The 22,502-nt window shown below is 37.9% G+C and overlaps 1 protein-coding gene across 1 annotated transcript in view; it reads right to left on the bottom strand.

Annotated features, from left to right (window-relative positions):
- Positions 1-3,938: 3,938 nt before the first annotated feature.
- The window catches only part of LOC150086460 (uncharacterized), a 152,812-nt gene continuing 134,248 nt past the window's right edge, over positions 3,939-22,502 (bottom strand). The window contains exons 8-9 of the mRNA XM_090372173.1: positions 19,096-19,152; positions 3,939-4,043 (exon numbers count right to left, since the gene is read on the bottom strand). Coding sequence (XP_090228299.1) covers positions 3,939-4,043; positions 19,096-19,152 — 162 coding nt within the window. The remainder of the gene's footprint in view (positions 4,044-19,095; positions 19,153-22,502) is intronic.

The raw sequence follows: 22,502 nt of genomic DNA, 5'->3' as shown, positions 1-22,502 counted from the left end.
GAGAAGACAGAGAGTGGTAATCGATGGACACTCCTCTTCGTGGACTAATTTTATTAGTGGAGTCCCCCAGGGTTCAGTGTTGGGTCCATTGTTTTTTCTGTATTCATTAATGATATTGATGATGGTATATCAGGCTAAATGTTCAAGTTTGCCGATGATATGAAGGTTGGCAGGGTTGTTAATCACACTACGCTGCTGCAACAGGATCTAGAAATGTTGAGCAGATGGGCTGAGAGGTGGCAACTGAAGTTTAACATTGATGTAAAGTACTGCATATGGGAAGCAGTAACTCCAGAGCAACATATCAATTTTTGTAGTACTACACTGACAGTGGTAGAGAGTGAAAAGGAACTGGGTTAAAAAAAAGAAGCCTATGATAGATATAAGCTGGTCTGTAACCAAGTCACAAAGGAGGTTAGGCAGGCAAAGGCAGATTATGAGAAATCTTTGGCAAAGGGTGCAAAGAAAAACAGCAAAGAGTTCTTTACGTATGTAAACTCTAGAAGGAAGGGGATGAATCAGATTGGTGCACTTGATATCAATGGTTCAGCTGTTAATGATCCTGCTCAGGTAGCTAACAAACTAAATGAATATTCTGCATGGACATTCACACATGAGGAGTTATTCAGTGAGGGGAATTCCAGAGGTGAATTCAACTCTGGCAGTAAGCTACAGAATCTTGTAATAACTGAGAGTAAAGTGGAGAAGAAACAGTTGAAGATAAACACAAGAAAGGCACCTTGGGTGGATGGGATCTATCCAGTTATATTACAGGAGACAGCAAAGGAAGTAAGCAAATCCTTAGACATAATTACGAGAGCTTCCTTGGACTCAGGGGAGGTACCCATAGACTGGAGTTGTGCAAATGTGACACCAATTCACAAAGGAGGATCAAAGGCTGACACAAGTAATTATAGACCTGTAAGTTTAACTTCTGTTCCAGGAAAATTAATGGAGGCACTGGTTAAAGAAGCACTGCAGGATCATCCAGACAAGACTTTACTTATAGCTCGGACACAGCATGGTTTTGTTAAGGGGAAGTCTTGCCTGACCAATATGATTGGATTCTATGATGCAGTCACAAAATTGGCACATGGAAGACTGCTGCACAAATTGGAGCAGTGTGGTATTGGAGGCAAATTGCTGCTATGGATAAAGGGGTGGTTGAGGGGGAGAAGACAGAGAGTGGTAATCAATGGACACTGCTCATCGTTGACTAATGTTATTAGTGGAGTCCCTCAGGGTTCAGTATTGGGTCCATTATTGTTTTCTGTATTTATAAATGATATTGATGATGGTATATCAAGCTTAATGTCCAAGTTTGCAGACGATACAAAGGTTAGCAGGGTTGTTAAGGACACTGCAGACGCTCTGCTGCTGCAACAGGATCTGAAAAGATTGAGCAGATGGGCTGAGAAGTGGCAAATGAAGTTTAACATTGACAAATGTAAAGTACTACATATGGGAAACAGCAACCCCAGAGCAACGTATCAACTCTGTTGTACTACACTAACAGTGGTAGCGAATGAAAAGTACCTGGGGGGTAATTGTGCAGGCAGATATGAAATTCTCTGAGCAGTGCAGATGGGCTGCAAGAGTAGCTCATGGTGTCTTGTCAATGATATACAAGAATTTTTCTAGCAGGGATAAGGAGGTGATTATTCCCTTCTATAAGACAATGGTCAGGCCAAACCTTGAGTACTGTATACAGGTCTGGAGGCCTCATTTCAAGAAGGATGTAGAGCTGCTGGAACGAGTACAGAGAAGGGCAACAAGATTAATGAAAGGAACAGTGTTGCTTTTGCGAAGAAAGGCTTAAGTTTTGCAAATTACAGTGTCTGGAGACTAGGTACCGGCGAGGTGATCTGATAGAGGTGTATAAAGCCTTGAATGGTTTGAGCATGCTCAGTGCTGATGGGATTATTCCTCTTGCTCAGAATAATCACTTGAGAGGGCATAAATTCAAATTGAGGAAAGACAGATGTAGGATAGATATGCAGAAATTTGCCTTTAGCCAGCGGGTAGTTGGTTGGTGGAACAGACTTCCATCCCTTGCTGTGGTAGTTGATATCCTAAATAAATTTAAGGCTCAGCTGGACAGGTATTTCGAATGAACAGAGGGGTGAAGTGGAAGTTTTTTTTTTTTTTTTTTTGGCTGATGCTGCATAAGCTTGCTTTCTTGCATCATATGCCTCTACTAATGCTAATGCTAATTGTGCAGGCAGATATGAAGTTTTACTGAGCAGTGCAGATGGTCTGCAAGAATAGCTCATGGTGTCTTGTCAATGATATACAGGAATTTTTCTAGCAATTATAAGTAGGTGATTATCCCTTTGTATAAGGCAATGGTCAGGCCATACCCTTAGTACTGTATACAGGTCTGGAGTCCTCATTTTAAGAAGGATGTAGAGCTGTTGGAATGAGTACAGACAAGGGCAAAAAGATTAGTGAACGGAACAAAGGGTTGCTCTTATGAAGAACGGTTTAAATTTTGCAAATTACAGTGTCTCGAGACTAGACACCTGCAGGGTGATCTGAATGAGGTGTATTAAAGCCTTGAATGGTTTGAACATGCTCAATGCTAATGGGATTCTCCCTCTTGCTCAGAATAATAACCTGAGAGGGCATAAATTGAAATTGATGAAAGACAGTTGTTGGATAGATGTGCAGAAGTTTGGCTTTAGCCAGAGGGTGATAGTTTTCTGGAAGAAACTTCCATCTGTCGTTTAGAAGTTGATAGATTCAATGCAGAACTAGACAAACATTTGGAGCGAGTGGATGAATAAGGGTTTTTTTTTTTTTTTTTTTTTCGGCTGATGCTACATAAGCTTGCTTTCTTGCATCATGTGCCTTTGCTAATGCTGCTGAAGATTGAAAATGGCTGATGATACTTTTACCTTAGAGCAGTGCTTTTTATTTATAGTGCAATACTGTGGAAACTTATAACAAGCTGTTAATACATGAGATAAATACATTTACTAGCAAACCTAGTTTGCTCATTGCCATGTACAAAATGAGGTCTTACTCTATCTAGACAATGGTCTAACTTTCATAGCATGAAGACTTTTGGCTTAAGTTTTATTTGAGTTTTTTAAACTTCCATATATTGTGGACATATTGTGGGTTATTCAGGTCAACACAGTGCCTACTTACTCACTGATAAGATCCTAAATACGGCCAAAATTGAGATGAGAAACCTATCAGGAGACAGGTCTCTCCTGACAAGTTTCTTACTTTTAAAAAGGCTAAAAGTTAAAACAACTCTATCTCCTGACAGGTTTTTGTAGGAAAGACCTCTCAGTAGATAAACTGAGATGGTGAGTTTTATAGAGTTTAGCCTCTCCTGTTTCCGGCAATACATTTCTGCATTTCATATCTATCTCTTCTTTCATGTCAGTGATCTCTTCACTGTCATACCACATTTTATTAGGTAGTAGATAACTCCTTGGCCTGATGCAATACCACCCTTTTGTTAACTAGAGGTTTGTTGTGGCAAAAAACATGTTTGGTCTCTAGGAAAAAGTTCCAACCACCCCCATATCTTCTATCATGAATATCTTTTGAGGTTATGGAGGGAATCATGGAGAGATTCAATATTTCTTATATTTTGAGGTACATCTTTAAAATGGTTTTTGCAAGCTGACTGCTACCTAATCTGCTGGACTGAACCTATTGGTAATTCTCTAGGAGGCAACCAGATCACCTATAATTCCCTCACGAGGAGGTGAGGGAATCTGAGTAGTAGAAGGTACTGTTGAGGCATATTATCTCAAAAGCTGGATATATTCTTACTGTCTGTAAACCATATCTAAAAATTTCATTAATTCATATATGTTCCTGCCTCTACTTTTACATTACATCATGAACACAACACATCATGAACAGTCAAATCAAAAAATAAATTTATTAAAATTTAAAAATTTATTAAAAATCATTACTTACTCCATAAAGATTTCATCCAAGCTTTTCAATAATTTAATGATGGTCTGTGCAATGTCAAAAAGTTTTTCAGAAAATTCCACATCAATAACATATAGTTTATCCTGCAAGAGAAAATGCATAACTGAACTCAGATGTTTTTACTATACATCTTAGAAAGAAACTTAAGAAACCAAGTACCTTGTCCTTCTCAAGAAGCAGAAGTCAAAAAAAAAAAAAAAAAAAAAAAAATACTTCAGGGCTTTTAACTAGCAGAGACAGATTTTACAATCCTAAAATACCAAGTATATTATTTTATTTTTCTTCCCCTTAATATATTTATTATTCTGTTACTTTCACAACTTCTGCCTTCAAATCTATAATCACAGAATTTTATAAAGGTAATGGCACTACTATTCTCTTTTTGCTCCCCATCCACAAGCTATTTATTCTTCCTTTACCTACTATAAAGGTATTTGTGTGCTTTATTATGCCACCTTTCAACGGTTTAATGCAAGCTATCTGCTTGAAGTATATTAATTAATGAAAGCATGGTTGAATTAATGAAACTTGACTCAGATTCAAATGTGAATAGAAAAGTTAACAAGAAAATATTTCTCTTTATTTTCTATTTATTAAAAAAAAACCTTCAACCCTGAATAATGTAAGGTGGTTGAGAAATACCTCAAATTTATACACGAGTAATTTAATATAAAATAAAAATTTCCATGTAACAATATATATTACAGAGATTACATTATTACTTGATATGTGTATGCATTGATTTTCAAGCATATGTATAACTCTAGAATTTTTGTTCTCAATGTTCTTATACTGCACTATTATAACAAATCTTATATGAATCTTTTATAACCTGAAACAAAGGAGGATATTAGGATATTGCTATCTGCACATCACTTTGAAGAATGACTCCGGTCTCCTGAAGGTCCTTCTGTTAAAACCTGACGGTTCTATTGCTACCTTAGCTAAAGATAAAGTAAACTTGCTAGCATCCTAATTTATTTTTTCTACTGATGTACTGATGACCTTGGTAAACCATCTCCTACCATTCCCAGTACACTCCCCTCAACCGTAAAAATCTTCTGTAAAAAGGTATTTCTCCACTTGTTCTCAAAACCAGTGCTCTGAGCTTACTCCTGTTCTGTGTTACCATTTTACACTTTCTTATTATATAGTTATGCCCTCGTATCTGCTGATTCAGTTACCTGCGGTTAACCATGGAAAAGAAATGAAAAAAATTAACACTTACTACTTGCGAATCCGATACGATGCTTCTCTTTATTTTTAATGATGTCGATTTTAAATCAAATAATTTTTACAATTTCGCATATGGTTTGATCATCAACATTATAATGGTTCTTTAGATATTTAATGGATGCACCGTTTTCAAACTTTTGAATAATTTGAATGGGGGAATACAAGGGGGATACAAGGACTAATAGATTAACAGTAGCCACTGGCAGAGGTGAAAGTGATTCTTGCACTGCTTCTACTGGAATGATCAAAAAACAAGATGCAGGATATTTCAGAAACTGCTGGGAGTCATTGCAGTAGAAGTAAACACATGGGTTGTGTTAGGATAGCTAAAAATAGGAACAGGTGCATGTATACTTGCATGTACACCAATGCTAGGAGTTTGGTAAATAAATTTGATGAATTTGAGGTATTCCTCAAAGCATCAAAAGCAGATATTGTTGGGATATCAGAGACATGGTGTCACACAGATATAAGGAATGCAGAACTGGAATTTGGGGAGTACAATGTCTACAGAAAGGATTGACAGGATAGGAAGGGAGGAGGGGTTATGCTTTTAGTTAAGAAACACATAAAATCCAAGGAAGTGAAGCCAGTCTACATCGCTGGACAGTGCAGTGTCGAGTCAGTTTGGTGTGACATAAGCATTGGGAGATCAAAATTAAGAATAGGAGTGTGCTATAGGCCTAATGATTCTGATGAGTATAATAAGAAACTGTACAGGGAAATAGAGTGGGCCAGAAAATCACTCACACACAAGCGAGTCATTCACACACTAGTGAGTCATTCACACACTAGCATGGATTTTGTGGATTTATTGGATGATTGTTTTCTTCATCAGCATGTTCGGGAGGCAACTAGAGGCAGTAATACTAGAGGGAGTGATTCTTCATGCATTAAGAATCTGCAGATAGGGGAACCACTAGGTGGCAGTGATCACAGTGTGCTGAAGTGGGATTTACTTAAAGAGGAAACTACCATCAGGGGTAAAGGGAAGGGTTATTGCTTTCATAAAGATGACTACGATGGTCTGAGACAGTATTTAAATTCTATACAGTGGGACCAATTGATGATATTACCAACAGCAAATTCAAAATGGAAAGCATTCAAAGAACTTATCTTGGAAGCTACTAGGCTTTACATACCAACTAAGAAATATTGTTCAAGGTGTAAATGGATCAGATGAACTAATGAGACATATGGCAGAGAAGAAAAATGCATGGGATAGAAGCCTGTGATAATTAAAAGTTGATCTGTAACCAAGTTACAAAGGAGGTTAGGCAGGCAAAGGCAGATTATGAGAAATCCTTGGCAAGGGATGCAAAGAAAAACAGCAAAGAGTTCTTTGCTTATGTAAACTCTTGAAGGAACGGGATGAATCAGATTGGTCTACTTGATATCGATGGTCCAACTGTTGATGATTCTGCTCAGGTAGCTAACAAACTAAATGAATATTTTGCAACGACATTAACACATGAGAAGTTATTCAGTGAGGGGAATGCCAGAGGTGTATTCAACTCTGGCAGTAAGCTAGATAATTTTGTAATAACTGAGAGTAAAGTGGAGGAGAAATTGTTGAAGATAAACACACGAAAGGCACCTGGGGTGGATGGGATCTATCCAGTTATATTAAAGGAGGCAGCAAAGGAAGTAAGCAAACCCTTACCCAAAATTATGAGAGCTTCCTTGGACTCAGGGGAGGTACCCATAGACTGCAGATGTGCAAATGTGACCCCAATTCACAAAGGAGGATCAAAGGCTGACACAAGTAATTATAGACCTGTAAGTTTAACTTCTGTTCCAGGAAAATTAATGGAGGCACTGGTTAAAGAAGCACTGCAGGATCATCTAGACAAGACTTCAGTTATAGCTCAGACACAGGATGGTTTTGTTAAGGGAAAGTCTAGCCTGACCAATTTGATTGGATTCTATGATGCAGTCACAAAAGAACTGGATGCAGGGAATAACTTTGATATTATATACTTGGATCTTAGAAAAGCTTTTGATACTGTTGCACATGGAAGACTACTGCACAAATTGGAGCGGTGTGGTATTGGAGGCAAATTGCTGCTATGGATAAAGGGGTAGTTGAGAGGGAGAAAACAAGGAGTGGTAATCAATGGACACTGTCCATCGTGGACTGTCATTAGAGGAGTCCCTCAGGGTTTAGTGTTGCGTCCATTTCTGTTTTCTGTATTTATAAATAATATTGATGAAGGTATATCAAGCTTAATGTCCAAGTTTGCAGATGATACAAAGGTTGCCAGGGTTCTTAAGGATACTACTGACACTATGCTGCTGCAACAGGATCTGGAAAGGTTGAGCAGATGGGCTGAGAGGTGGCAAACGAAGTTTAACATTGACAAATGTAAAGTACTACATATGGGAAACAGCAACTCCAGAGCAACGTATCAACTGTGGTACTACACTGACAGTGGCAGAGAATGAAAAGGACCTGGGGGGATAATTGTGCAGGCAGATATGAAGTTCTCTGAGCAGTACAGATGGACTGCAAGAGTAGCTCATGGTGTCTTGTCAATGATATACAGGAATTTTTCTAGCAGGGATAAGAAGGTGATTATTCCCTTGTATAAGGCAATGGTCAGGCCACACCTTGAGTGCTGTATACAGATATGGAGGCCTCATTTCATGAAGGATGTAGGGCTGCTGGAATGAGTGCAGAGAAGGGCAACAAGATTAGTGAATGGAACAAAGGGTTGCTCTTACGAAGAAAGTTTTCCAAATTACAGTGTCTTGAAACCAGGCACTGGCAAGGTGATCTGATAGAGGTATATAAAGCCTTGAATGGTTTGAGCATGCTCAATGCTGATGGGATTCTTCCTCTTGCTCAGAATAAACACCTGAGAGGGCATAAATTCAAAGTGAGGAAAGACAGATGTAGGATACATGTGCGGAAATTTGCCTTTAGCCAGCAGGTAGTTGGTTAGTGGAACAGACTTCCATCCCTTGTTGTGAAAGTTGATAACCTAAATAAAATTAAGACTCAGCTGGACAGGTATTTTGAACAAACGGAGGGGTGAAGTGGAAGTTTTTTTTTTTTTTTTTGGCTGATCTGATGTTGCATAAGCTTGCTTTCTTGCATCATATGCCTCTACTAATGCTAATGTTTTTGTTTAATTTTTCTTGCATTTGCCTGTCATTTTCGCGATTTCTAAACAAAAAAAATAAAAAATAATAAAAATTTCTGATATCCCTGACATAAATAATGAAACAAAATTTGTCCTTTTGTGGTGAGACAGAACAAAACAATCGACGCAACACACTAAAGCAAACTAATCATTTGGTTTGAAGTGTCTCGATTAATCCAATCCCGGTAAAAGAATCGAGAATCGGCTTATTACCATATTTAATGTTGGTAATGTCTTACTGTGTGTTTCATTTATCAGTTTAACTTGATTATACGTATGGATGTACAAGAAGAACACATTATATATAGTCTCAGCAGGTATTCGTTTATATCTGCGGTTTCAGACATCCATGGTAGGTAGTAGTAGTGGCATGTGATGCAAGAAAGCAAGTGTATGAGTTTATGCAGCATCAGCCAAAAAAAAAATCACACCATTCCCTCGAAATGCCTGTCCAGTTCATGTTTAAATTTATTTAACCTATCAACTTCCACAACAACAGATGGAAGTTTGTTCCAGCAATTAACCACCCGCTGGCTAAAGGCAAATTTCCGCACATCTATTCTACATCTGTCTTTTCTTAATTTGAATTTATGCCCCCTTAGGTTCGTAATCTGAACAAGTGGAAGGATCCCATCAGAATTCAGCGTGCCCAACCCATTCAAGGCCTTATACACCTCAATCAGATCACCTCACAGGTGCCTAGTCTCCAGCCACTGCAATTTGCAGAACTTAAGCCTCTCTAGGTAAGAGGATCCCTTCATTCCCCTCACCAATCTTGTTGCCCTTCTCTGTACACACTCAAGCAAATCTACATCCTTCCTAAAATGAGGCTTCTAGACTTGTATGCAGTACTCAAGGCATGGCCTGACCATTGCCTTATACAGAGGGACAATCCCCTCCTTTTCCCTGCTAGCAAAATTCCTATATATAATTGACAAAACCCCATGACCTGCCCTGGCAGCCTGCCTGCATTGCTCAGAAAACTTCATATCTGACTGCATAATTACTCCCAGGTCTTTTTCATTTTCTACCACCTTAAGTGTAGTACCACACAGTTGGTATGTTTCTCTGGGGTTACTTCTACCCATATGCCATACTTTGCATTTGTCAAGGTTAAACTTCAGTTGCCACTTCTTAGCCCATCTGCCCAAATTATGTAGATCCTGTTGCAGAAGCACACTGCCATTACTGTCATTAAGAACCCTGCCAACCTTTGTATCATCTGCAAACTTTGATAATAAGCTTGATATACCTTCATCAGTATCATTGATAAATATACAAAACAACAGTGGACCCAACACCGAACCCTGTGGGACTCCACTAATAACATTAGTCCACGAAGAGCAGCACCCATTAATTTCCACCCTCTGTCTTCTCCCACTCAACCATTATTTTATCCATTGTAGCAACTTACCCTTAATACCATTCTGCTCCAATTTATACAATAGTCTTCCATGTGCAACAGTGTCAAAAGCTTTCCTGAAATCCAAATATATAATATCAAAATTATTTTTTGCATCCAGTTCCTCTGTAGCCACATCATAATATCCTATCAAATTTGTCAGACAAGACTTTCCCTTAACGAACCCATGCTGTGTCTGAATTATTGCTGCAGTCTTGTCAAGATGATCCTGCAATGCATCTTTAATGGGGTCACTGGTTAAAGATGATCCTGCAATGCATCTTTAACCAGTGACTCCATTATTTTACCCGGAATAGAAGTTAAACTAAATGGTCTGTAATTACATCTCCAGTCCGTGGGCACCTCCGCTAGGTCCAAGGATGCTCTCATAATTATGGCTAAAGGTTTGCTTAGTTGCTTTGCTGCCTCCTTTAATATATCACTGGATAGATCCCATCCACCCCAAGTGCCTTTCTTATGTTTAACTTCAACAATTTCTCCTCAACTTTGCTCTCAGTTATTACAAAATCATTAAGCACGCTGCTACAATTCGATAAGCTTCTGCCATTTTCAAACCTTAATAACTCCTCATGTGTGAATGTAGATGCAAAATACTCATTCAGTTTGTTTACTATCTGAGCAGGATCATCAACAGTTGGACCATCGATATCAAGTGGACCAATCAGATTCATCCCCTTCCTTTTAGTGTTTATATAAGTAAAGAAATCCTTGCTGTTTTTTTTTAGCATCTTTTGCCAAAGATTTCTCATAATCTTCCTTTGCCTCCCTAACCTCCTTTGTGACCTGATCACAGACTAGCTTATATCTGAAATAGGCTTCTGAGTCGCTTGATAATTTATATGCATCTCATGCATTTTTCTTCTCTGTCACAAGTGTCATTAGTTCATTTGATAACCATTTAGGCCTAAACCTTGAACAATATTTCTTAATAGGTATGAAACTTTTAGTAGCTTCCATGATTAATTCCTTGAATGCTTCCCACTTAGAATTTGTTGTTGGTAACGTCGTCAGTTGATCCCACTGTACAGAGTTTAGAAACTGTCTGCCCACTGCATTCACCTTTACGGAAGCAAAAATCCTTTCCTTTACCCCTGATGGTAATTATATCTTTAAGTAAATCCCACATCAGTACACTGTGATCACTGCCACCTAGCGGTTCCTTTATCCGCAAATTCTTAATACACAAATGATCACTGCTGATAACCAGATCACGAGTATTTCCCTCTCTGGTTGCCTCTCGAACATGCTGCTGCAGAAAACAATAAATCCACAAAAGTCTTACTAATGTATGAGTGACCAACCCACAAGTTCCAATCAATATCTGGGAAGTTAAAATCCCCCATTATAAGACATTCTGACTTACTAGCTCACTATTTCTCTGTACAACTGTTCATTGTACTCATTCGAGTCATTAGGCCTATAACACACTCCTACTCTTATTTTTGCTTTCACAGTGCTTATGTCACACCAAACTGACTCAACAGCGCACTGTTCATCTATATCAACTGGATGCACTTCTGTTGATTTTATGTTTTTCTTAATTAATAGCATAACACCTTCTTCCTTCCTATCCTATCTGTACACATTGGTCTTGTTCAAGGTCTTGGAACGTTATTAATGGAGTCCCCCAAGTTCAGTGCTGAGCCCATTGTTGTTTTTTATATTTATCAATGATATCAATGAAATGATATCAGGCTTAATGTCCATGTTTGCAGATGATACAAAGGTTGGCAGTTTTGTTAATGACAGTATGCTACTGCAACAGGATCTAGAAAGGTTATGTAGATGGGCTGAGAAGTTGTAACTGAAGTTTAACATGAACAAATGCAAAGTATTGCATATGGGTAGCAGTAACCCAAGAGAAACATACCAACTACACTCAAGGAAGTGGAGAATAAAAAAGACCTTTGCATATAAAGAAACCACTGGGTGACAGTGATCAAAATGTACTGATGTGAGAATTACTTAAATATGCAAGTACCATCAAGGCTAAAGGGAAGGACTTTTGCTTTCGTAAAGTTGACTACAGGGGTCTCAGACAGTTTTTAAAATTCTGTACAGTGGGATCAACTGTTGATGTTACCGAACGTTGAATTCTAAATGGGAAGCCTACAGGGACCTAATTTTGGGGGCTACTAGGCTTTTTATTTCAATTAAGAAATACTGTTCAAGGTTTAGGCCTAAATGGATGTCAGATGAATTAATGAGGATCATAGCAGAGAAGAAAAATGTACGGGAAGTATATAAAGTATCATGTGACACAGAAGCCTATGGCAGTTATAAACTTTGTAATCAAGTCACAAAGGAAGTTAGGCAGGCAAAGGCAGATTACAAGAAATCTTTGGCAAAGAATGCAAAGAAAAACAGCAAAGACTTCTTTAAGTATGTAAACTCTAGAAGGAAAGGGATGAATCAGATTGGGCCACTTAACATAGATGGGTTGACTATTGATGATCATGCTCAGGTAGCTGATAAACTGAATGAGTATTTTGCATCTACATTCACACATAAGGAGTTATTCAATGAGGGGAGTGCCAGTTTGATAAACTCTAACTGGGAGCTAAGCAACTTTGTAATAACTGAAAGCAAAGTGGAGGAGAAATTGTTGAAGTTAAACTTGAAGAAGGCAACTGAGGCAGATGGAATCTATCCAGTTACAATGAAAAGGTGGCAGCAAGTGAAGCAAACAAAAGATTAGCCATAATTATGAGAGCTTACTTGGACTTAGGAGAGGTCCCCATGGTCAGAAGGTGTGCAAATGTATCACCAAATCACAAAGAGGGTTCAAAAGGAGACACAAGTAACTACAGACCTGTTAATTTAACTTGTGTTCTGGGGAAAATAATAGAATCACTGGTTAAAGAAGCACTGCAGGATCATCTAAACAAGACTGCAGTAATAGATAAGACACAGCATGGGTTTGTTAAAGGGAGATCTTGTCTGACCAATTTGATTGGATACTACGATATGGTCACAAAGGAACTGAACGCCAAAAATAATTTTGATATCATATACTTGGATTTCAGAAAGGCTTTTGATACCACTGCACATTAAAGACTGCTGTACAAATTGGAGTGGTATGGTGGTTGTTATTTGTTATTTGGTTTTTAGGAGCATTAGCAACTAAGGCCATATTGCTCCGGGAATATGTGGTGGTCATTCCCTGACCTTTCTGCATCCTCCGTATTTGGTGGTCACGGGCACGTACCCCGGTCTAATCAAGAAGCTTACGCACTGCTGCTCCTGCCCACCTGGCTACAGACAGTGCCGGTGGAGTGGTATGGCATTAAGGGCAAGTTACTGCAATGGATAAAAGGGTGGCAGATGGCAGAGAGTGGTAATAACTGGACACTGCTCTACATGGACTAATATTATTAGCGAGTTCCCCAGGGTTTGGTGTTGGACCCATTGTTGTATTGTATATTTATCAATGATACTGATGAAAGTATATCAGGTTTAATGTCCAAGTTTGCAGATGATACAAAGGTTGGCAGGGTTATTAACAACAATAAAAACAGTATTCTACTGCAATTGGATCTAGATAATTGGGCAAATGGGCTGAGAAGTGGCAACTGAATTTTCACATATGCTAAGTACTGCATATGGGTAGCGATAACCCAAGCGTAACATACCATGTGATACTACACTCAAGAAATTGGAATGTGAAAAATACCTGGACGAAATTGTGCAGTCAAATATGTAGTTTGCAGAGCAGTGCAGACGGGTTGCCAGGGGAGGTGATTATCCCGTTATATAAAGTAATGGTCAGGCCACACATAGACCTCCAGACCTGTACACATACTGTGTACAGGTCTGAAGGCCTCATTTTAGGAAGGATGTAGAGTTGTTAGAACAAGTACAAAGAATGGCAACAAGATTGGTGAGGGGAACAAAGCGCTGCTCTTACCAAGAAAGGCTTAAGTTCTACAAATTGCAGCACCTGGAGAGTAGACACCTGAGAGGTGATCTGACTGAGATGTATAAGGCCTTGAGTGGGTTGAGCAAGCTGAATGCTGATGGGATTGTTCCTCTTCCTCAGATTAAGAACCTGAGGGGTTAAAGTTTCAAATTGAGGAAAGATAGTTGTAGAATAAATGTGCAGAAATTTGCCTTTAGCCAGCAAGTAGTTGATTGGTGGAACAGACTTCCATATTTTGTTGTTGAAGCTGATAGCCTAAATAAATTTAAGGCTGAGCGCTTGGCAGGCATTTGGACCGAATGGAGGGGTGAAATGGGAGGTTTTTTTTTTTTTTTTTTGGCTGATGCTGCGTAAGCATGCTTTCTTGCATGGTATGCCTCTACTAATGATAATGCTACTTTTTCTAAAGTAAAGTAGTAGTCCATTAACTACCAACTGTTAAACTACCTTGAAACTTTCCATCTAATCAATGATCATCAATATGGATTCCATCAGTATCGATTCACTGGTGATATACTTGCTTACATTATTGATCCATGAACAAATTCAATAGAAAGGTTTGGTGAAAATCAAGCAGTTGCTCTTGAAATTTCAAAGGCTTTTGATCATGTTTGGCACAAAGGTCTTCTAAATAAGTTTCCATCTTATGGAAACTGAATACCCAATTACAAAACACAGTTTAGTAATTGGGTATTCAGTTTTCTTGCTGATCATCTGTTGTGGGTGATGGTAGTTGGTTCTCTGTCTTCTAACTTCTCCAATAAAGCTGATGTTCTCCAAGGTTCAGCTTTTTCTCCCAATTTTTTCCCTTTCTATATTGATGACCTTCTTCCATTGACTGTAAATTCTATCCATAGTTTTGCATTCCGCCTTCCAGTTTGAGAAAGCTTGTCCCTGCACAAACAGCTTTAACATCTTGAATATCTACTACCAATTCTTTAAATGCTGATCTTCAGGCAATTTTCCAATGGGTAAAATAACTTAGTTAATTTGAATTCTTATAAAAATCAGTCTTGTCTTATATCTTGCAAAAGGTATTATTCTGCTTCTATGCTTATCTTCAATGATAATCAGATTTCTAGACAAGAACATATATGTATATTAGGGATTACTGATTCTAATCTCTACTAGCAGAAGCACATCACAAATATTGCATCCTCTGCATCTAAAAAACTGGGTTTTCTCTTTTGCTCTTGATGTTACTTTTCTTCTGAACAGCTGCTCACACTGTACAAATCTAAAATCTATCCTACCATGGAATATTGTTCCTTTTAGAAGCCTCAGAGAGGTTATGGGTGATGTCCCCCCCCAACCTCTCTGAGGCTTCTAGAAGGCTCCATTCAAAAGAGGGCAGCTAGATTAATTAATGACCCATCTCCCACCTCATAAAAAGTCTCTCCACTCTGTCTTGTAGATGTTCTGTTTGTGATACGTGCCTTTTCTATAGATACTTCCATAGGCACTGTCTTTTTGTAATTCTCCCTCTTCTAAACCAGTCTGAACATATGCTGCAACCAGTGCCTCCATTTACTGTTCAATTTCAAACTTACTGCACCAACTTCTCTCTTCCTCATTTATCCTTTTAATTTCTGTTTACTGGAACAGCCTCCCTTCACACATATTTCTGGAAAATTACAATCTACAGAAATCAAGTCTAATGTCAACAAATAAGTCCTTTCATCTTCTCAATTTTCAACCCATAAATAATACTAAGTCCTATAGTACCTTCGTGTTTGGGGTTTTCATAAAAATAAGCATGTAATACAAAAATCTAGATTTGGAATCAGAAGCAAGCAAACAAACTGTATAACTTTTTTCGGCGCCTCTGTAGCCAGGTGGGCAGGAGCAGCAGTGCATAGCACATGCTTCTTGATTAGACCGGGGTTCGAACCCGTGACCACCAAATACGGAGGATGTGGAAAGGTCAGGGAATGACCACTGCATATCCCTGGAGCAATATGGCCTTAGTTGCTATTTCTCCTTAAAAAAAACCAAATAACAACAAAAAATAACTTTTTTCAACATTAGAATACAAAAACCTGTATTGTACTGTTTAATAATCCCTCTTAACTTTGTTTCTTAACTTCCCACTACCATCAACATCACTCTTCCCCATTTTCCTGTTTTAGATGAAGTAATTACTTTACAATCCCATGACAACATATTCTTCCAAGGAAACAAAAAACTAAAACAGATCCTAAACAACTTCTCTCTTATTCCTCCTCCTTTATAAAACTGGAGCCATAACATGAAGCTTGCCAATGTGATAAGACTTAAAGAAGATAATTACACTATGTAATAAAAAATTAAATTTATATCTGTTTCAGATATGTATTTTGTATGCAAATAGCATCATTAGTTTTTCTATAATTCAATATTTTGACAGAAATTGAAGGTTTTAAATTTTTTTGATATTAATGTTTTGCAGAAGTGCTTACCAATACTACGATATAGTTATAAAAGCCTGTAGTACTTGCATGTCTTTTTTTTTGCAGTTTGCTATAGCTTTTTTTTTTTAATGAAAACACCAAGAACGAGAGGTATTGAAACCTATAGTACTTAGTACTGTGCATGGGTTGGAGGTAGAGAAGATGAAAGAAGATATTTGTTAACATTAGACTTGAACTTCTGTAGGTTGTAATTTTCAGGAAATACATATGAAGGAAGGTTGTTCCAGAAAATGGAAGGTGAATGAATAAATGAGGAAGAAGAAAAGTTGGTTCTGTGAGTTTGAACTTGGACAGTAAAAAGATGTTGACTGGTTGCAGCACATGTTCAGACTGCTTCAGAAGAGAGAGCAGGAATTATAGAAGCCAATTCAGAAAAATAATGCCCATGGAAGTATTGATAGAAAAGGCATGGAGCAGAAACAGAATGTCTATGAGACAAAGAGTGGAGAGACACTGTTAGAGATGAGTCATTAATTAACCTAACTATCCTCTTTTGAATGGAATCTGGAAGCCTGAGAGAGGTTTTGGAGGCACCAACCCATGTGGGAACAATATTCCATGGTAGGGCAGATTTGCGATTTAACTAAACACAGGTGTAAAATTATTTTCAGCTTCATTCTATGTTTGTGGATATTATGGGTACAAAGCAGGTGAAATATAACAATATTAGTGACACTAAGTATAGCAGTGCATGCAAAGCCTCTTTTAGAATACCTATGGGTGATTAAAACAAGCTGTTGGCACCGCATTTCTGCCATGGTAGATGCAGATCGACATTAGGATAGCTTTGTGGTAGGCATAAGTGTATGCCTTTTGCTATATACAGAGAGAGAGAGTTCAAAAATGCCTGCTACTTTTGTATGGTAGATATATCAAAGTTTATAAAGTCTGTGGATCAGACTGTTGCACTTAAAAGACTGCTGCGCAAATTGGAAAAGTGGCATTAAGAGAAAGTTACTGCTGTGAATAAGACAGTGGTTAAGTGGGAGAAGATAAAGAGTGGTTATCGATGGGCACTGCTCTCTTTGGACTAATGTTATTAGCAGAGTTCCCCAGGGTTCAGTGCTGGACCCATTGTTGTTTTATATATTTATTAATGATACTGATGAAAGCATATCAGTCGGCAGCATATCATGTTTGCAGACAGGAAGGTTTGCAGGGTAGTTAATCACAGTAATCAGGGTATGCTACTGCGACAAGACAAATCTAGGGAAATTAGGCAGATGGGCTGAGAAGTGGCAATTAAAGTTTAATATTGACAAATGCAGGGTTCTTCATATGGGCAGAAGCAATCCCAGATTAATGTATCAACTGTGTGCTACTACACTCAGGGTAGTGGAGAATGAAAAAGACCTGGGGATAATTGTGCAGTCAGATATGAAGTTCTCCAAGCAGTGCAGACAGGCTTCCAGGACAGCTCATGGAGTTTTGTCAATGATATACACAAATTTTTTCAGCATGGATAAGGAGGTGACTATCACATTATATAAGGCAATGGTCAGGCCATATCTGGAGTATTCACATAGGTCTGGAGGCCTCATTTTAGGAAGGATGTGGATCAGTTAGAATGTGTGCAGAGAAGAGGAGCAAAGGGTATTCTTACCAGAAAAGGCTTCAGTTTGCAAGCTGCAGCACCTGGAGACTAGGCACCTATGAGAAAATCTAATTGAGATGTTTAAGGCTTTGAATGGATTGCGCATGCTCAATGCTGATAGAATCCTCTTGCTCAGACTATACATAGAAGGGGTGGAGGCACAAATTTAAACTGAGGATGGATGAATGCAGGGTAGATGTGCAGAAATTTGCCTTCAGACAGTGGGTGGTTATTGCTGGAACAAACTGCAATCTGGTGGGTAGTTTGAATAAATTCAAGAAAGAACTATACCAACTTAAATATTCCTTGAATGGCATGGTGCATAGGTAAATTGTGTTATTTTAAGACAATAAAGCACTTAAACTATGTTGGTTTAATTAAGTTTATTTCTGAATTGTAAATATGTGCATAATGGAGTCAAACCTTTAGTGGTATTTTCTGACCACTTCTGACTGCAAAGACAGTAACTAAGAGTTATTATTATGGAATCTTAATAATTCTAGCAGAATTAAATTTCTAAAATTTTAGTAAAACAAACTTAGATCTAATTCAAAGAATTTTGTTTTAAGGTTAATTTTTATACAAGTAAATAACAATAACAAGTAGGCATTTACCAGCTGAATAACTGAGAGCAAAGCAGAGAAGAAATTGTTGAAATTGAATATAAGAAAGGCTTCTGGGGTGGATAGGATCTATCCAGTTATATTAAAGGAAGCAGCAAATTTAAATGATGTGTGGTAAAAAGAAAATATTTTAAAATTAAAATATAATAAGAAATATTTAAATAAATAAACAAAATTATGGTGTTGGAAAACTTTACCAGTTAAGAATTCTGTTTCGAGGGGATTGGTAGGTTTTTTTTTTTTTGATTTGGTAGTTGTTGGCGCATCGGCTTCTGTGGCCATATTGCACCTCCCAAGGTTTTTGCAGTACTTTGATCCAAGCCCGAGGCGGGAATCGAACCCGCGACCTTTGGGTTGCCGGGTAGGTACTTTACCCACTCGGCTAGCCCGGTCGGCGGGATTGGTAGGAATTGATCTAAGTCATTGAGCCCTCCTTGTTTGGGGAGGGGGTTGTTTGGTTGGAGAATTGGTTATGGTTAAGAAGTTTAAGCTTATTTTTAATTAGGGTTGGGACTATTCTTAAAGGTGTCAAAATAATTAATGATATCAAATGAAAGTCAAACAAATAATGGAGGAAAACTAAAATTCACATTGATATCGCTTTAATAGATATTTTTATTTTCAAATTTAAGTTGTTTTGTTAGACAATCACCACCAACATGACCAGCAGAGGGTTAATGAACGGTGACTAAATCACCATAAAAGATGATTAAAAAATAAATTCTAAGAAAATTAGAAATTAACCCTTTGTTCTGAAGGCATAACGGCTAACAGCTGTCCAAAATTTTCGTATGCTGCTCTCTATAAACAAAAAAAAGAGAGAAATTACTAACAATACTTTATTATTCATTTTGTATAATATATACTTATAAAATTGTAATTAAGCCATTAAGAAAGTAATAATTAACAATTATTGCATGAGTATATGTTATCATTAAAAATAGCATAAATGAAGCCTTTTTTCTCTATACTTGAGTAATAAAAATAAGATAATACAAGTAACTGATATTTAAAGAATGGTTGGTTTAGTGATTGAAGATGGGGTTGTTATACAGGGTGTCTCAAAAATATTGGTACAAACATTTAGGGGAGGTAGGTAACATCTAAAGGAATGTGAATAGCAATGGAACACATAACCGGAAACGTCACGGGAAAGTAGTAGCAGAGGCACAAGAAACAGAAACAACACAAGACAGTAATTAGTGGCAAACATTTATTTGACATAATATTAACAATGGAGTACGAGATGGATGCATTTCATGATGTTACAACAGATGCTCGAAGGTTCCACCGTGAGACGTGATGCATGCATGACATCGACGCAGCATGGATTGGCAGACATGGTCAAACACACCTGGAGTTTCTTTGACAGTAGCAGAAGCGCAGACGAGTCTCGCCACGAGATCCATTTCCGTCTCCACAGGCAATTCATACACAATAGATTTGAGGGCTCCCACAGAAAGAAATCAAGGATCGATAAATCAGGTGAGCATGGGGGCCAGGCAACGGATTCACCTCAGCCAATCCATTGACGCCCAAACCGCCTGTTCAAATGGTCATGAACACACCTTTCATAATGGGCAGGCATCCTGTCATGTTGAAACCAAATGTTACGTCCCACTTTTGCTGGAACATCGTCAAGTAACCCTGGTAGAACTTGTTCAAGAAAGATCCGATATTTAGCGGAGTTTATGTGGGATGGTAACAGGTATGGGCCGACTAAGCAGTCACCGACCATACCTGCCCACACATTTATTGCGAAGCAATGTTGTGCTGCATGGGGGCACATGCCGTGTGGGTTGTCGTGAGCCCACACATGAGCACTGTGCTGATTGAATAAGCCTTCACAAGTGAAATATGCCTCATCCGTGAACAAAACATAGGCTGGAAAATTCAAGTCTTGAACACTTTCTTGGAGAAACCACTGCACAAAAGCCACACATGCAGGATGATCTTGGGGGAGCAGTAACTGAACCCTTTGGAGATGAAAGGGGTGTAAGGAATCGTCATGCCAGACACGCTGTACACTGCAACAAGACACTCCTAAGGCAGAGGCAATGGCACATGTGCTGGTAGTAGGATTATTCTGGACGGAATTCAACATACTTTCTTCCATGGCGGGAGTTCGCATCAAACGTGGTCTGCCCGCACTACTCCTGTTACCTCTAAATGACCCATAATTGCACAAATTTTGATGCACACGTGCAAACAAACGGTGGTCTGGTAAATGTCTGTTTGGGAAGCATTCTCCATAAATTCGTTGAGCAGATCGTCCATTGTCCTCTGCTAATCCATACACTAGGTGCATGTCTGCCAGCTCACAGTTCATATATCGATGCATGCTCTTCGTGTGGCGACTACTGCTTGAATGAGTAAACCAGAAATTTTCCCTCTCGCAAACTGATGAATAGCCCCGTCTATCAACTTACGGTGACGTTTCCGGTTATGGATTCCTATGCGATTCACATCCCTTTGGATGTTACCTATCTCCCCTAAATGTTTGTACCAATATTTTTGAGACACCCCGTAGATAGCATCTGCTCTTCTGGACTAATGCCACCAGTAAGTTCTACAAGATTCAGTGTTTGGTCCCATAATGTTTCTTATATTTGTTAATGCAATTTATTTTATGTATTTCATGCTCAGTGTCTCTAAGTTTTCTGATGATATAAAGATGGCCAAGGTAATAAAAATAATCAGAGTATGCACTATTTGAATAAGGTGTAGATAAATATTCCGATGGACTGATGACATTTGAGATATTGATAATTGTTTTTAAACTCTATGCATCTGATTAGCAATAGTATTGGAACAGTGAAAAAAAAAAAATAATGGAATGTGTGCTAGAGTAGCACATGGTATCTTCCTACATGTGCTACTCTAGCACACATTCCATAAACACATATTTAAATCTGTAGAATATATCATATTCTTGATAAATGTACACTCATACACTCAAGACCAGGGGGAGGGGTTCTCAAAGTGGTCTATTTGGACTCCCCCAGGCCAATCACATGGTGCTGGGGGCCAATAAAGATCTAGCTTGTCAGTTGATAAGATCACCTTGATCACCTTGAGGACTTGGACATAATTGTTTTCAACTACCACTAACCCTCATATTTTGTACCTATAACAGAATAAGTTAGGCTGTCTGCATCATTTTCACTACTTCCATCATAGTCAAAAGAGCAGATCAGTGACCTGATCTGCTCTTTTGACCAAGTGACCAAGTCTTTCAGTACTTGAAGAATGTTTTGTGTTATAGCAGATTGGCTTTCCTTAGTCATAATATATTGATACTTGTCTTAACTCAAGAAGCAGTATCAATATTTAGTATAAATACTTCCCTTCTTGATGTGATCAAAGGACATTCTTCAGCCTAAGAGTTTTCAAGTCTCTTTTAATCAAAAATTAAGTACATGTATATATAATTTTTATTTATTTAATTAATTTATGTCTTGATATTGTTCTTGACTTACATTGAAGATATGTTCCAGGAGAGTGCAATGTAAATCAAAATTGGATTTTTGTGACCACATTAATTCATGTATATACCAAGGCACTTGGTATATACATATTTTCAGTAAGTATTCTATGCCAAAATTTATTTATTTATCTATCAGTTTAGTACAGGATTTTCAGCTCAGTACAGCAATTTTGCAAGGAGGATGTTCATTCTCTAACAATTTTTCAGTTATGCAATATATCATTTACATAACAAAAATATCCATATAAAACATATTATCAATACATATATAGGTTGTCAGACAAATGTCTCTTCAAATATTGATAGTTCAATACTTAGATAATCTGATGACGCTGAGAGAAAGTTTAAGAACAAAAGTTTGAGGAAAAGTTCGTAAATTTAAGAAATTTTCTTTTTGGTTTAACAAGGGCATGTCGATGCTCTTTTCAAGAACACCGACATGCCCTTGTTAAAGCTCATCACGCCCACCCTTAGCATTGAGGATGATATATTGATAAAATTCTTCAATAAAAGTTTCTATTACTTTTGTTTTATTTTTTTTTTTTTCTTGATTTCAATTTTAAGAAGTTTGCTGCATTATGTTGGAATACACAATGTTTCCAGTTTTCATAAAATTTTACTGTGAATATAACAGAGAAAGAACATATACATATATACAGGGTGA

The sequence above is a fragment of the Mastigoproctus giganteus genome, chromosome 4 (assembly GCF_048544385.1).
Source record: "Mastigoproctus giganteus isolate SK-2022 chromosome 4, ASM4854438v1, whole genome shotgun sequence".
In the NCBI taxonomy this organism is placed as follows: Eukaryota; Metazoa; Arthropoda; class Arachnida; order Uropygi; family Thelyphonidae; genus Mastigoproctus; species Mastigoproctus giganteus.
The sequence above is the reverse complement of the archived record's forward strand: the minus strand, read 5'-3'. Positions and strand labels throughout refer to the sequence as shown.